The 14249-nt window shown below is 44.4% G+C and overlaps 1 protein-coding gene across 1 annotated transcript in view; it reads right to left on the minus strand.

The window, feature by feature from the left end:
* Positions 1 to 256: 256 nt before the first annotated feature.
* LOC139651123 (voltage-dependent R-type calcium channel subunit alpha-1E) overlaps positions 257 to 14249 on the minus strand; it is a 63629-nt gene continuing 49636 nt past the window's right edge. Inside the window, exons 29-46 of the mRNA XM_071527975.1 lie at positions 13452 to 13653; positions 12543 to 12707; positions 11127 to 11237; positions 10941 to 11021; positions 10494 to 10679; positions 9790 to 9881; positions 8615 to 8786; positions 8101 to 8228; positions 5630 to 5726; positions 4699 to 4804; positions 4424 to 4531; positions 4099 to 4199; positions 3764 to 3870; positions 3355 to 3520; positions 2435 to 2563; positions 1999 to 2146; positions 1139 to 1320; positions 257 to 869 (exon numbers count right to left, since the gene is read on the minus strand). Of these exons, the coding sequence (XP_071384076.1) occupies positions 306 to 869; positions 1139 to 1320; positions 1999 to 2146; positions 2435 to 2563; positions 3355 to 3520; positions 3764 to 3870; positions 4099 to 4199; positions 4424 to 4531; positions 4699 to 4804; positions 5630 to 5726; positions 8101 to 8228; positions 8615 to 8786; positions 9790 to 9881; positions 10494 to 10679; positions 10941 to 11021; positions 11127 to 11237; positions 12543 to 12707; positions 13452 to 13653 (2845 nt within the window). The 3' untranslated portion in view covers positions 257 to 305. The remainder of the gene's footprint in view (positions 870 to 1138; positions 1321 to 1998; positions 2147 to 2434; positions 2564 to 3354; positions 3521 to 3763; positions 3871 to 4098; positions 4200 to 4423; positions 4532 to 4698; positions 4805 to 5629; positions 5727 to 8100; positions 8229 to 8614; positions 8787 to 9789; positions 9882 to 10493; positions 10680 to 10940; positions 11022 to 11126; positions 11238 to 12542; positions 12708 to 13451; positions 13654 to 14249) is intronic.

Raw genomic sequence — 14249 nt, forward strand, 5'->3', positions numbered from 1 at the left:
CTTTCTCTCTTGAGAACACACACACACACACACACACGGACACACACAAACACACATGCATGTTCATACACACCTGCATGCCTCCCGAACCCCTTTGTCAACACACACACATACACACATGGACACACACTCACACAAGTCCAAGCATACACATACATAGTCCAGGCACTCAGTACTGGCTGTGTAATGCTACTAGTACTGAGACTGTCCAGTTCTCAGAGTCTCTGCTGAGTCTCGTGTGGCGGAGCGGCTCTGAGGTCACCAGTCATTCTGTCCATCCTCTTCCCTCTCTTCTTCTCTGGCTCCTAGCAGCGGTCGTCCTCGTCCGTGTCGCTCAGCAGCTCGCTGGCGCCGACCGGACTGGCCTGGCCCAAGTGCTTGCGGAAATGCCCGTTAGGAACCTGCCAGGAGTGTCTGAGCTGAGGGGCGGAGCTTATGGCGTTGGCCCGTCCCAGGCTGGTCGCCATGGCGGCCTCAAAGGTAAGGGTCTCCTGCTTCTCGCCTGCCTCGCCACTCTGGAAGTCCTCGTGGAACGGGAGGTAGGGCTCTGAGATGTAGCGGTGAGGGGACGAGTGGCTCGCTCCTGAAATCTGACCTCCCTGACCGCCGGACGACCCCTGACCCGCAGCCAGCGGCCCGCCCTCCTTGTCAGCCCTCCACGGGGTCTCCGTCGAGACCCCGGGGCCGTCCTGAGGCTGCGTCCGTCCCTCGGAGGAGGCTGCTGGTGTGGGAGAGGGGTGGGCCTGGCAGACCAGAGGAGAGTAGGAGATGTGAGGCCGCGGGCGAGAGGGAGTCTGGGGCAGCTGGCGCCGACTCCGCGGCGTTCCGGACTCTGAGGCTGAATGGGCGGGGCTGCCTGATGTGTTGACCTGCAAAGAACACACACACAGTTATAATGTCTTTATGCAAGAACAGTACTGTGGAAAGCACTGGTGTATACTACAATTTTAGCTTTGTTTAATAAAGTGGATCTCAATCCTTGTCATTGGGACAGACCACTGCTGGTTTTCTATCCTATCAGGTAGTTCACCTTGCACCCCAAAATAGTGCAAAATAGCCTCTGATTAGACGATTAGAATGAAAACCAGCAGGATTCTGGGTCCCTAGAACTGGGATTGAGAACCATATGTACTCCCACCTGTCTCTGTAAGGCATGTGTGCGTCCCTCGCTAGGTGAGCGGGACTGTCTCCTCTCTCGCGATTGGTCCTGGCTGCGCTCCTCAGAGTTGCAGCGTGACACGTCAGGAGACAGCAGGTGGCGTCGTTCCTTAGACCGCCCCCGCTCATGAACACCCGCTTCTCTGTGGTTGATTTTGGGGCCTGAGAGTCGAGGTACATTTCAGTTAGTCAAAAAAAAAGATGAAGGAAAGAACACCACCTTCAGTTTTTTGGACTTGCTAGAGAAAAATAATTAGTCCTTGTACGAATACCATGTAATCTGGATTTTATTATTTTGTCATCTGGGTTTAATCAAAGGTACCTAAATCCACCAGTAGCCCAGCTTGGTGTTTCCTTCCAAATTTCCAGAACATTTTATTTTCCATAATTTTATATGTTTTCATCCAAAATGGCTACCTCAGATCAATATGACACCAGAATTTAAAACCAAAACAAACTATCTATTGGTGTAGGAAGTACCATAAGGTTTGAACCTCTTAAGAACATAAATCCCATCTCACAGTCAAGAACACTGTGCCATTTTGGATGTTATTGACTAAATTTTTTGATGACCACACATGACCCTGACAAAGGCTTTTGTAGTGTTGGTTCTAAATATTAAAGCTTTAACGATTGTTCTCCAAGAGTAGCTGAATTTTCATGAACCTTCCATGAACCTTTTTGCCCTTTGTACTTTCCATAACTTTGCCTGTAAAACAGACACTTCAAATTCCATCACTCTCAGGTTTTCCACAACCACAGAAATCCTGAATAAAGGAGAAGAACCATGAATATAAATTGGACTATAAGTGTTCCAGTGTTGCGGTATGGGTAACTGACCTCTGTAGCTCCTCTGTCGTGGCCTGTATGTGCGGTCGGGGCTGATTCTCTCCAGAGAGTGTTCCTCCTGCCACAGGCCGTTCACACACTGGTCTCCGATGGTGGAGAAGGAGCGCTTCATCAGCTTACTGTCTGCTGTTGTCCCAGACTACGTACATACAACCAGATGAGGAAACACATGACCAACCATGCATGACACCACATACACACACACAAACACACAGAACACATTATGTGCTGAGAGAACAGTGTCAATTGAAACTATAATTGCTGTTTTAACAAGTCCACACAATCCTTCAAGTAAGAGAAGCTAGTAAGGAGTGTCGACCCGCTGTACCTCACGTAAATGCTAATTGTTTTATCCTTTGTAAAACACTTTGTGGCACCAAAGTTGTTGAGTACTATTTAAAAACTGACTTCATTACAAAGTATTTACCTGTGCATCAACAGCCAGTCTGGGCATGGAGGACGCTCTGATAGACGCTGTCCGCTGAGGCGATCTCACCACTGTGCCGTCCTGCCTGGCCTGCTGCATCACTCGGTTGTACTCCACTACCTCTGGCACCTACGCAAATACCACAGAGGGGCGGGCTGAGTCTCATTCACTTCCCCCACCAAGACTGAGGAATCAAACTGGGGACTTTCCAGCCACAAGCCCACTCTAACTTTCAGGCTACGATACCCATGAATGACAACAGAGGACAATGGGCAACCCGAGGAAATCTGGGAAGTGAGTAAATGAATCATCTGACTTAGACTGAGTCATTATGAGAATGCTCTGATGATGGTCTAATAACAGAAAGTTTAGTAATAAAGACAGTGTATTGTAAAGAGTTTCTGCATGGAGTCCTTTTTTTCATTCCGTTGATAATATTCTCTCTTTTTGTAGCAGCAAAAGCAGAAAATAATGCAAGACTACTCTATTCATACTGCTAGCAACCACATTGCCGTGTTACTGTCCGATGGTTGATTTGAGCCAGATAATTGCTAGCCATCATGCATAGCGGTGTTTCAGCTTCACCATGATTGGCTGCTGGTGAGTCATTTCAGAACAAAATTTCAGTTTCTGTGACAACAAACTAGGAAACAAGACGACCAAGGCTGACAACATTTAAATTAAATAAAAACACAATATTTAAGTTCCCATGTGATTAACTCCCATTACTTTTACTTCCTGGAAAACCCTCACTATCTTAAGTCCCACTCCAGCTTCTTGTTTCAACAGGAAATACATCAAATCAAGAAGTAAAGATGGCGTTTCATGGGGTCTTCAATGGAATTCTGGCGACCAGTTTCACAAGTTGCCGACGGTGACTATGACCAGATATTCTTGTTTTGTTGAGACCAGGTCATTACCAGTGTGTGTAAGTGGTGGTGTTGGTGATGGTGTGGGTGGTGGTAGTGGTGGTAGGGCAGGTGGTAGTCCTCCTCCTCCTCCTTCTCCTCCATGGTGTGAGCCAGCGGCTGCAGGAACATCTCCTGGGGGGAGATGGGGCTCAGCGCCACAAAGCCTCCTCTGGTGCTCTGAGGGGAAACACAGAGAGAGACTCAGACAGGGCAACTGAATGACACACACCTCACACACACACATACACACACAAACACACACACACACGTCCTTCACTGTTGGTGATGATGCGGGAATACAGGACATATTGGGAATAGCAGAGTGCGTAGCATAGCAGAATCCATTATGCGTAAACAACAGCATTTGCATAAAAAACCACAAGCCAGTATGAAGAGAGACTAAAAGTAGATGGTTTACAGAGCAGATCCGGCACTATGTGTGAGGAACGGCAGGGCTTTGGCACTGCACAGGATTTCTTGAGGCAGAGAGGAGGCGTCCATACGCTGGAACATAGGAGCATGTTTCTGTGGGGAGGAAAAGGCATATAAGAGAGAGATGGGAAATTAAGATATGCTACAAATAGTCTGCTACCATTGCAATGAATAAAATCAAGTCAAAACTGTTCATAATGCAGTTCAAAAGAAAAAAATGCTTTCCAAAGCATCCAATTTAAAACAACGGGTAAGCAAGCAAATCACATACTGTATAAAATAAGAATGAAAAGGAGCTAAAAATCCAGATCTGCACAGTACCTGTTCCTCCAGTTGTTGTCGCAGCTTCTTGGCCTTGCTCTGTTTGTAGTAATCCATGATCATCATGGCGGCATAGATCTTTCCTATGGTCATGTCACTGGCTGGAAGGGACAGAGCAGAGAGAATTTTCAGCAGCAGAAATGGTCCATACACTGACACACATAACGCCTCTGGTGGTAGCTAATGTGGATCCATGCAAAAATGAAATCAAATTTTACTACTACTTCAACTACTACTACTACTAATAATACTGCTATAAATCATTTTAAACCCTCCAGATATGAAGTAATCTGCTGTTTAGTGGCAGGAGTAATGCTGATGTCACCTTTGTGGATGGGAACCAGCAGGTCCAGCGTCTTCTGAGAGAGGTGAGGCCAGATGACACTGATCTCCTTCTGCAGGTCAATGTCCATCTGACCTCGGTCCTCCCCTCCTGGAAATACACAGCCACACAGTTATACACACACACACACACACACACACACACAGAAAAACACACACACACACACACACACACACACACACACACGTTTAACTTCATTTCTTTGGACATGGAATTTATACCTGGCTGTCAACTCATGTTTTGAGTTTTTCTCTAACCTCTGGCTATCTTGACCTCCAGAGCGGTGCGGATGAGGGCCATGAGGGTGGAGGTGAAGTGGACGGACATCCCTTCATCCACAGGCATGTTCATCAGAACCAGCCTCTGATGGCAGGAGGGAGAGGAGAGACGGTCAGTCACAACCCACGGCACCAAACAACAATGATACATACAAAACAAAACTAAAGATACAAGGTAGAAGTGTTCAAATGTATACCATAAACTGACATAGCTGTTTTTGTGAATAGCTGATCTATAAATTCTGTGATTGGTTAGATTAAATTTACTATAGATTCAGTATACTGACTGAAGCCTATGTGTATTGTTTATCTGGTTTGGCAAAACAAAAAGAGACTCACACAGCACACTGTGCGGAAAGAGAATAGCGTTCATCTGTAATGGAACATGCATGCAGGCTAGAAGACTCATACACACAAACAGTCACACACACACGTTACACACACACACTGCGCTGAGGCAGGAGGCACATGCAGACAGGTATATGTAAGAAACAGAGAAGGAAGAATGAAAGACATGTAAACATTTGACAGCAAACTTCCACCGATAACAAGTTTTAGCCTTTAGATGTTTAACAACTTGCTCATTAAGGCCTTCTGACTGGCTTAGAAAAATAAATTCCACCAAGCCTCTTTCATCAAATAGCAGCAAACAGATAATGATGTCTTAGTTCTCTGCCAAGATGCAAAGCGATACCAAAACAGGCAAATCATTACTATAGCACTCATCCTCTGCCAATGGAAAAAACACTGGAACATAAAACTGTTTAAACAAGCAATACTCCATCATGTAATCAACAGAAAAAAATGCCTTTGCGTATCCAATGTATGACACACAAAATGAGGTTTCACAGTGCTTCTCCTCGATTAAAATATGAAGGCAGTGCCTGTCAATCTCCAGTGTTTAGTCTACCTTATATGCCACCTTGGAGGGGCATTTCTTGCCGAGGCCTAGAGGTGGCGACATGTTGGTCAACATCTCATACATGTCAGTGTAATGGATACGACCACTGGGGGCGCCAGGTAGCCATGAAGATGAGGACAAGAAGGGGGATGAGGAAGAGGAGGAGGAGAGGAGGAGAAGGAAGAGGGGGGATGATGAGAAAGTGAATAACGGTGGAGGAGTCAGGGAGTGCATTCCCAAAGGAATGGAGGAGGAAAAGAACACAGGAGAGGAATAAGGGTAAAAGAGAGGAACAAAAAATGGAGGAGATAAAAGAGAAAGTATTATTCCATGTCATCAGACAGAAGGAGAGTAAAGAAAGAAAAAAAACACAGGCTGTATTCTTTCTATGCTGCCAACAGGGCATAGAAATCTGGGAAAGGAGAAAAAACCTTGGACAGGATGAGCAAAGGAATGACAGCCTCACTGGATCTGGTGTAAAAACCAAATACTTACCTCGTAGATATTCTAAGTGTGTGTGTGTGTGTGTGTAAGTGTGTGTGAATGCGTGCATGTGTGTATGTATGTGTGTGTCTAGAGTACTGAATGCCTGCTTTAAGCCAGATCCAATGGGTAGAAAGAGACAGGCTTCCCCCGAGCTTCAAAAGCGAATTTAAAGTGCTTTGATAAAATAAATCTTATGCATGTTCACTCAAAAGCCTGGATGTATTAGGGATGTCCTGTGCCTTAGTACCCTGAGACTGGAGTGTCGTCATTCTTTGACCCAGGCAGAGCTGAGTAACACCCCCAACCCCCCTAAGATCAGGCAGGGTGGTGAGAGTTGGTGAAGGGAAGGAAAGGAGGGATAGGAAGGAAGGATCCCACGAGGAAGAGGCAGAGGGGATTTTGTTTGACGTGGGGGAACCAAACCTTGCATGCCACCCTGTGGGGGCAGTTCTTCCCAAAGCCCAGGGGAGGTGAGATAGTGCGTACAACTTTGTACATCTCCTTATAGTGGATCCTACCACTGGAAAGAACATACATGCGTTTAGTTGTGGGTAATTACAGAAGTATAGTCCACAACAAGGCTGGATGAGGCGGAGGCTGCGTCCTCTGGCGTAAAAAAAACACTGAAAAGAATAGTTTTAGGACTTGATAGCAGCATTTCGACAAAACAATATGAATTAGTGGTGGGCACAGATATGAAAATCCCATATGAATATCAGTTAAATCAACAGAAAATTGTTTATTATTGGTTTTTGTTAAACAATACTTTCTACTGGCTGGTATAATCCTCTTTTGCAGTCACTTGCTCCACATGGTTGATCACCATTAACGTCTGTTGCAACCAGTTCAGATGCTGTTCGCTGATGCTAGACAGCTACAGTGTGATTGTTCTTCTAATCCTTATGAATAAAGAGACAGAAGAGGTGATAAATTCAAGGCACAGATTTTTTAACAACTTCCCCAAGTGTCTTTCAGACCTTTCCTGAGTTGTTAAATATGCTTGATTAAACTGCAGGGGAGTTAAAGTTGATATTTTGCTTTTAAAAACCCTGCTAAGGAAGCTAAACTGATACATTTTGATATTCATTTTCATACTGATAACAGATATGCCAACCAGTATAAATTCTGTAATATGGTGGTACCCACCACTAGTAATGCGTATTTCATACCGTACATTACCGCTGCAACCATACTGTATGCCTTGCTGCCTACAGTGCTATAATGTTGGCTGTATATACACTCACCAAGCACTTTATTACACCTGCTTATTCATGCAATTATCCATTCAGACAATCATGTGGCAGCAGTGCAATGCATAAGATCACGCAGATACAGGTCAGCAGCTTCAGTTAATGTTCACATCAAACATCAGAATGGGGAAAAAATGTCATCTCAGTGACTTTGACTGTGGCATGGTTGTTGGTGCCAGACAGGCTGGTTTGAGTATTTCTGAAACTGCTGATCTCCTGGGATTTTCACGCACAGCAGTCTCTAGAGTTTACACAGAAAGGTGCGAAAACAAAAAACATCCAGTGAGCGGCGGTTCTGTGGACGGAAACGCCTTGTTGATGAGAGAGGTCAGAGGAGAATGGCCAGACTGTTTGGAGCTGACAGAAAGGCTTCAGTAACTCAGATAACCTCTTTACAACTGTGGTGAGCAGAAAAGCATCATGTCAAACCTTGAGGCAGACACTGAGCTGAAGGCTGATACCTACCCAGTATTAGTATGGTGTTCCTAATAAAGTGCTCGGCGAGTGTATGTAGAGAGATATGTATAGTCTGCTGTCTATTGAATGTATTTGAACTGAATGTGAGGTGGGTATGTGTGTTAATAGTGTGTTATTGTACTACCTTGGTAGTGATGTGAGTAATCTGGGGTTTGTTGTCTATGTTTATATTTCAGAGTAAGAGTGTAAAACAGTATCATTGGACATCACTGAACACTGGACACTCCCCCCTGGGTTGGTATAATATAGAGATTGAGAGACACTGACCAGGCGGCGCGGTCATACTCCCCCCAGATCCGCACAAACTCATCCAGGTGGTGGGGCCCCAGGATGGACGAGTCTCTAGTCAGATACTCAAAGTTATCCATGATCACAGCCACAAACAGGTTCAGCATCTGGATAGGAGACAAACAACATGTGTGTGAAGGTAGAGGGTTTCCCTCAGCTTCCCTCAACAGTTAGAGGAGAAAACATGAACTGAATTCACAAAATATTAGGAATGGTTGGCCTTTCCATGAAATACACTGAAGGTGAATCCGCATGAGAGCTTTGAACCCATCTACTTCAGCTGTAAAGGTTAAAGAAGCATTTGTAAGCTATGAGACAATTGAAACTCATGTTGGGGTTTGCAACTCAATACCAGGTCATTAAAAAATATTGGATGTAGTAAGTGTAGTTAAATCTTTAGACAGACTTGAACAAGGCTGAAATATTAATATGATTACATACAAGCCAAAGATATCTTTGTTGACAACCATAGTAGTTACTTTGCCTTTCTTACCAGGAAGGAGCTGAAGAAGATGAACGAGACAAAGTAGAAATAGGCAAAGTCCGTCCCACAGCCCCCCTCGTGGTCGGAGGTCAGTGTGTGTGGGATAGATGGGTCCGTCTCACACTGCTGTCCCCCCAGACACGACAGCATGATCTCCTGCCACGACTCCCCAGTGGCGCTCCTGGACACATTCATCACACAACACCCGGATGAGTAATTGATTAGGACCCCAGCCATCCAGCTCACAGTCTGTTCTCAATTCTGCCATCTGGAAAGCGCTATCAAAGCATCAGGACTCGCACCACCCGCCTCACAGACAGTTTTTACCCTCAGGTGCTCAGAATCATCAGCAGTGGTCATGCGTTCTGTCACACACACACACACACACACACACACACACACACACACACACACACACACACACAAGTAGGGCTGCTTGTTGTTGGTTTGTTGGTCTTTGTTGGTCTTAATGCCCTTTTTATGCAATTACCGTTTTATTGTTTTTATTATCCTTTTAATGCATGTGTAATGCACCCAGAAGTTTCATACGTACTTGCATGATTTTTTAAGGGCAGAGAGCCAGGGCACAAGCTTTTCATTGCAATGAAATGTACAGACTGTATTTTTTTCAATGCACATGACAATAAACTTTAACTTGAACTTGAACTAGGAGAAATAAGCACAATGTCAACACTTAGCGCTTTGGCCTAGTTAGCCACTTCAAGGCTTGATCTGCGTCTCCTCATCACCAGATGTAGAACTCTCAAAAGAAGAAGAAGTCTCAGAAGAAGAAGAAGTCTCAAAAGCTGTTTGCCAAGTGGCTAAGTGGTACGCAGCAGCATCTATCACCCCTTGATACTGAATGACCCCTTCAGTATTTACCTTCTCTTAGCACTGTCACCTAGCAACATCATTCAAAGCACATTGAAGAATGCTGTTATTTAGCTGGAATCAAATGTGGTTTGGATCACTGCCAGATCTCAATTTAACCGAGATGCACAGGCAGTGGCTACACTGGAAGGTTCAAGCTAAGTGGCCACTGGATCAAGCGCAGCATTGAGTGGCCAAGTGTTCAATTTCAGATTGGACCAAGACTGTCTATGACCCTGTCTAACAGCATGTAGCATCAGTATTGAATAAACAAATATCTGAAGAATGGGACTGCAGATCCCAGTGTGTCCTACCTGAAGAGCAGCATCAGAGCACCAAAAAAGGTCTTGAAGTTGTTGTGCTGGTTAATGTGAGTCTCCCCATTCAGCTTAATGTTCCCAAACACCTGATTCATACAAACAAATGAGACAAGGAATGAGACAAAAATTGCTACCAAAACACACAGACAGGCAGATAGTCACAGGTAGACAGACAACATGCGGATATACACACACATATCATCGCTTATCAGGTGAAAACCTCCTAACTTTTCATGTTTTAACTTCTTTCATGTATCAACTGAAGTATAATATCTCTCTACAGGATGAGAACAGTCTACAACCCTTGGGCTGATGAAATCCATTCAAAATCAATCAGATAAACTCAAAAATTCATGGTGGTCCTTTTCTTAGTTCCTGAAAAGACTATATTTTGGAGATACAAGGTTTTTACCAGACAGCAGTAAAAATACATATATGTACAATACATAATAAAAACCACATGGGTTGCAAAATTGTTTGTATGTTGTCCTATAATAGCTCTGTTGGTAGGGGCATAGCATTAACACCGCCACTGTTGAGAGTTTGATTCCCCTTGGGGCCACTCGTGCTAAAAATAAATGCACTCATGGTGCTGTGAGGCACTTCGGATAAAAATGGCCACCAAATGGTAATACGTTAAAAGATGTGTCTGGAGAGAGACAGAGACTGATCACGCATCTGTCTGTGCGCCTCCTGACCTGCATGCCAATGATGGCGTAGATGAAGAAGAGCATGGCGATGAGCAGGCAGACGTAGGGCAAGGCCTTGAAGGACTGCACAAAGGTCCACAGAAGAATCCGGATGGTGTAGCCCTGCCTCAGCAGCTTGATCAGACGAGCCGCTCGGAACAGCTTCAAGAAGCTCATGTTGAACGTATCAACAGACTGGGAGAGGAGAGAAAAGAGAGAGGGAGATGGTTACTTGTGATGGTGAGTGATGTCAGCCTGACATTGTTACTGCACTGACAGCATCACACTTGATATTCACAGGTACAGCAATGTTCACATAAATACTAAAGAGTGAGGGAAACAGACAGAGAGAGACGTACTGTGCAGACAAGAGGATAATAGGGTATAAAGCCATTTTTCTGCACACACTCTACTACACACACTTTCATTCATACTTGTTCATGCTTTTCTTATTACCTGCAAGTCTACCACTATCTCAGTGATGCTGCCCAAAACAGTGATGAAGTCGAAAATGTTCCACGTGTCTCGAAAGTAGTTCTGTAGAAATAGGGAAGAGATGCTATGAGTAATTTCCAAAGGTACAATAGCATGATATGATCTTGAGTTCGTGTGGACACTGTGTTCAGCTCTTTTTCCTCTCACCAGGAAGCCAAAGGCCATGATCTTGAGGACACACTCGACGGAGAAGAGAACAGTGAAGGCTGTGTTCAGGTGCTTCAGTACAGCCTCGTACGCCGGCGGGGCCGAGTAATACTGAAAACACAAAGGTGGCAGAGTAAATAATCTGTGTTAGGAATAAAAGATACAACGACGGGTCTGGCTGGCCGGCCTAACAGCAGCTAAAAAAAAAAGATTGCTTTACGTTGGCAGGCCCCGCACTCTCTGCAGAGACAGCAATGGTTACTTACTTTTTTGGACATCCTTCACATGGAACAGTCTGTTGCACGGATGCATAGTGCAAAATATAGTAATGTAAATAGTTAGTGAATGCTGTTGAAAGCATAAAGGTGCTACTCTGCGTTCCTTGGAGGCAACAGGTTTCAGTGTTTCAGTAAAGGGTTGTGGAAGTCCTGTGGGAGGGTCTGGCTGGATATGCTTGTTTGTCTTATGTCCTGTGAGGAGTGGTTTTGTCCTTTGTGTAAAAGATTTAAATGAACAACAAAAATGTGATCACAAAAAAGGATAAAAAGTGTAATATTCCCTGACTGATTCACTGTACCCCACTGTAGCTCAACCCACCTCATGATAGCGGGGCTCTGATCCGCAGACCTGCACCCTGCTGAGCTGCAGGTTGATGGAAGATTCCTTCAGACCCATAAATAGTGCCTTAGACTCTGAACCTCTCATCTGTGGCACTATAAAAGGAGTCATTCCTCTGGGGGCGGCAGCCACAGTTAATGAGGTCATGCTAAATAGCAGCCCCTGGACATTATAGATCAATATTTAATACAGGCTGAGTCACCCTGCGCCTGTCTGTCTGCCATTCTGTCTGTCTGAACAACCAGCACAGCCCAAGAAAAGGCCAGTTCTGGGAATAAATAGCGGTGAGAGGGGGGATGGAAAAAGCCCGAAAATATCAGCAACCAGCGTCTAGAGGAGAGATCAGCAGACCCAGATGCAAACATCACAGCCCGTGGAAGTGCTGCTGCACAACTAAAAAGGACGTGTCAGTTTCTACACGTCCATGTTTCTAGTTAGGCATGACACATCTTATGGTTACTTTAAAACCAACGTGTTAACAGTCGCACGGCCGTAACAGTGTGTGTTGCTGTTAAACTGTTTACGTATCATTGCTGACTTGTGTTTTCCCTAATAACAAACATGGATGTGCGGAAAGTGACACCATTCATCATTCACACATCGTATTTAAGAGTGACGGCAGAGGGAGAAAGAGGAGATGTAGACTAGATACTAATTTGGTTAAACTTGAGAAGTGGCTGATTTGTCATCTTTTGGTCTCACTGACCATGGTCCTGTAAAGAAGACAGATGTTCATCATTATGCCTCTTTCTTCTTGGATTTTGTTTGTTTTTCTTGTTCACTCTTCATCATCCTCACCTTCATCATCAGTACAATGGTGTTGAGAGCGATCATGGCCAGGACCGTGTACTCAAAGGAGGGCGACACCACAAAATGCCACAGACGGTACTGGAAAGTGTGTCGGTTCTGGGGCATGTAGCGGGTCAGGGGCTTGGCGCTGATGGCAAAGTCTATGCATGCCCGCTGAGAACAGAGAGAACAGGAGAGAGAGACAAGAAAGAGAGAGAGAGGCACAAAAAAGTCAACAACACGGCATGGCAGTCAAACAATCTGTGTTTTTCTTTTTTTATTAAGACAAGATTTTCTGTTTTTCTGTTACTCTTTGCTTGTAAGTCTTCAGGGAGAAACAGATGTTTTCTACAGGAGCGTTTATTTATTTTCAAAGAGAGTCTGAGCACATCTCATTTATACTGTCTGCACAGACTAGAAGGTGCTTTCACAGTTGCTGCAAATCTTTATTTTGCATAAAGGAGAGAGACAGAGAGAGAGAAAAGGGATAGAAAAACACAACATAGTTTCTCTTCTTTTAAATGGGAAGAGAATAGACAGCATGGGTCATTATAAGCATAATTCCCTTGTTACATGTGAAGGAGATCTCTGGGATTTTCTTGTCTATTGACCAGGAGTTCCCATATGACTAGTCTCTAACATCATCGGCTGTCAGGGGGAGAAGAGCGTCATAAACAGTGTGTTACATTCCACCTAGCGGACCTGATCACCGGCTAGCACCTACACTGAAGCCTCTCCAGCTCCCTATCACTGTGTTGTGGCTCCCTGCCAACACCTCTAAAGCTGAATAATGCTGATGTTTAACTTCGACTAAGAGCTGTATGTAAGAAAGACAGTCAGAGAGAGAGAGAGAGAGAGAGAGAGAGAGAGAGAGAGAGAGAGAGAGAGCTTTGCCGTGTCTTCATCTATCTCCCTCACCTCATTCTTCTCCAGGCTGCACTCCTCCATCATCTTATCCCCCTGTTCCTGGAAGGTGATGATGATGAGAGCCACGAAGATGTTGACGAAGAAGAAAGGGAAGACAACGAAGTAGATGACGTAGAAGATGGACATCTCCATCCTGTTGCCACGGCTCGGACCTCTGTCCTCCTCCGTCACATCTACTGAGTGCTGCAGGACCCTGGAAGAGCACAGACATAATAATAACAACAATAACAACAACAATAATGATAATAATAATGATAATAATAATGATAATGATATAAGCTACAATAAAGGAAAGATGACTGTCCACTGTTCTTTCAATGAAGGCCTGGTCAGCAAGACAGAAACAGCAGAAGAATAAGTAAGAGTAATTATATTATAACATTAGACATTTACATACAAAAAGACTATAGGCTTGAACGTCAGCTACTAAGTAATTATCAAATTGAAAATGTTTAGCATGTGTTTTAATCCATCAAGGTTTAGCTAGATAGAGGGAAGGCAGACAGCTGAACAGACAGACTGCTAACATTGGGCATTTCAAACATGTGCAGCAGCCAACCTCATCAATGCACATATGTGCTACAGCTGCTGTCAATACAACATGCCATCTATTTTATCAGGGCTGGCACAGACTATTCAGGGATCTGGATTTGGGGATTTTGTCCACTGACACTGGGTTCAAATACCAGTTTGGCATTTTGTAGTGGCAATCGTTTTAAATTTTTTCCACAGCACAAATCAATTAACTATAGTTGAATAGTACAACCTTGTAAGCATTTTCAGTGAAAT

The sequence above is a fragment of the Centroberyx affinis genome, unplaced genomic scaffold (genome assembly GCF_046629955.1).
Source record: "Centroberyx affinis isolate AG114_WGS23_722 - 3 ecotype Tasmania unplaced genomic scaffold, CSIRO-AGI_Caff_v1 ptg001598l_1, whole genome shotgun sequence".
NCBI classification, from domain to species: domain Eukaryota; kingdom Metazoa; phylum Chordata; class Actinopteri; order Beryciformes; family Berycidae; genus Centroberyx; species Centroberyx affinis.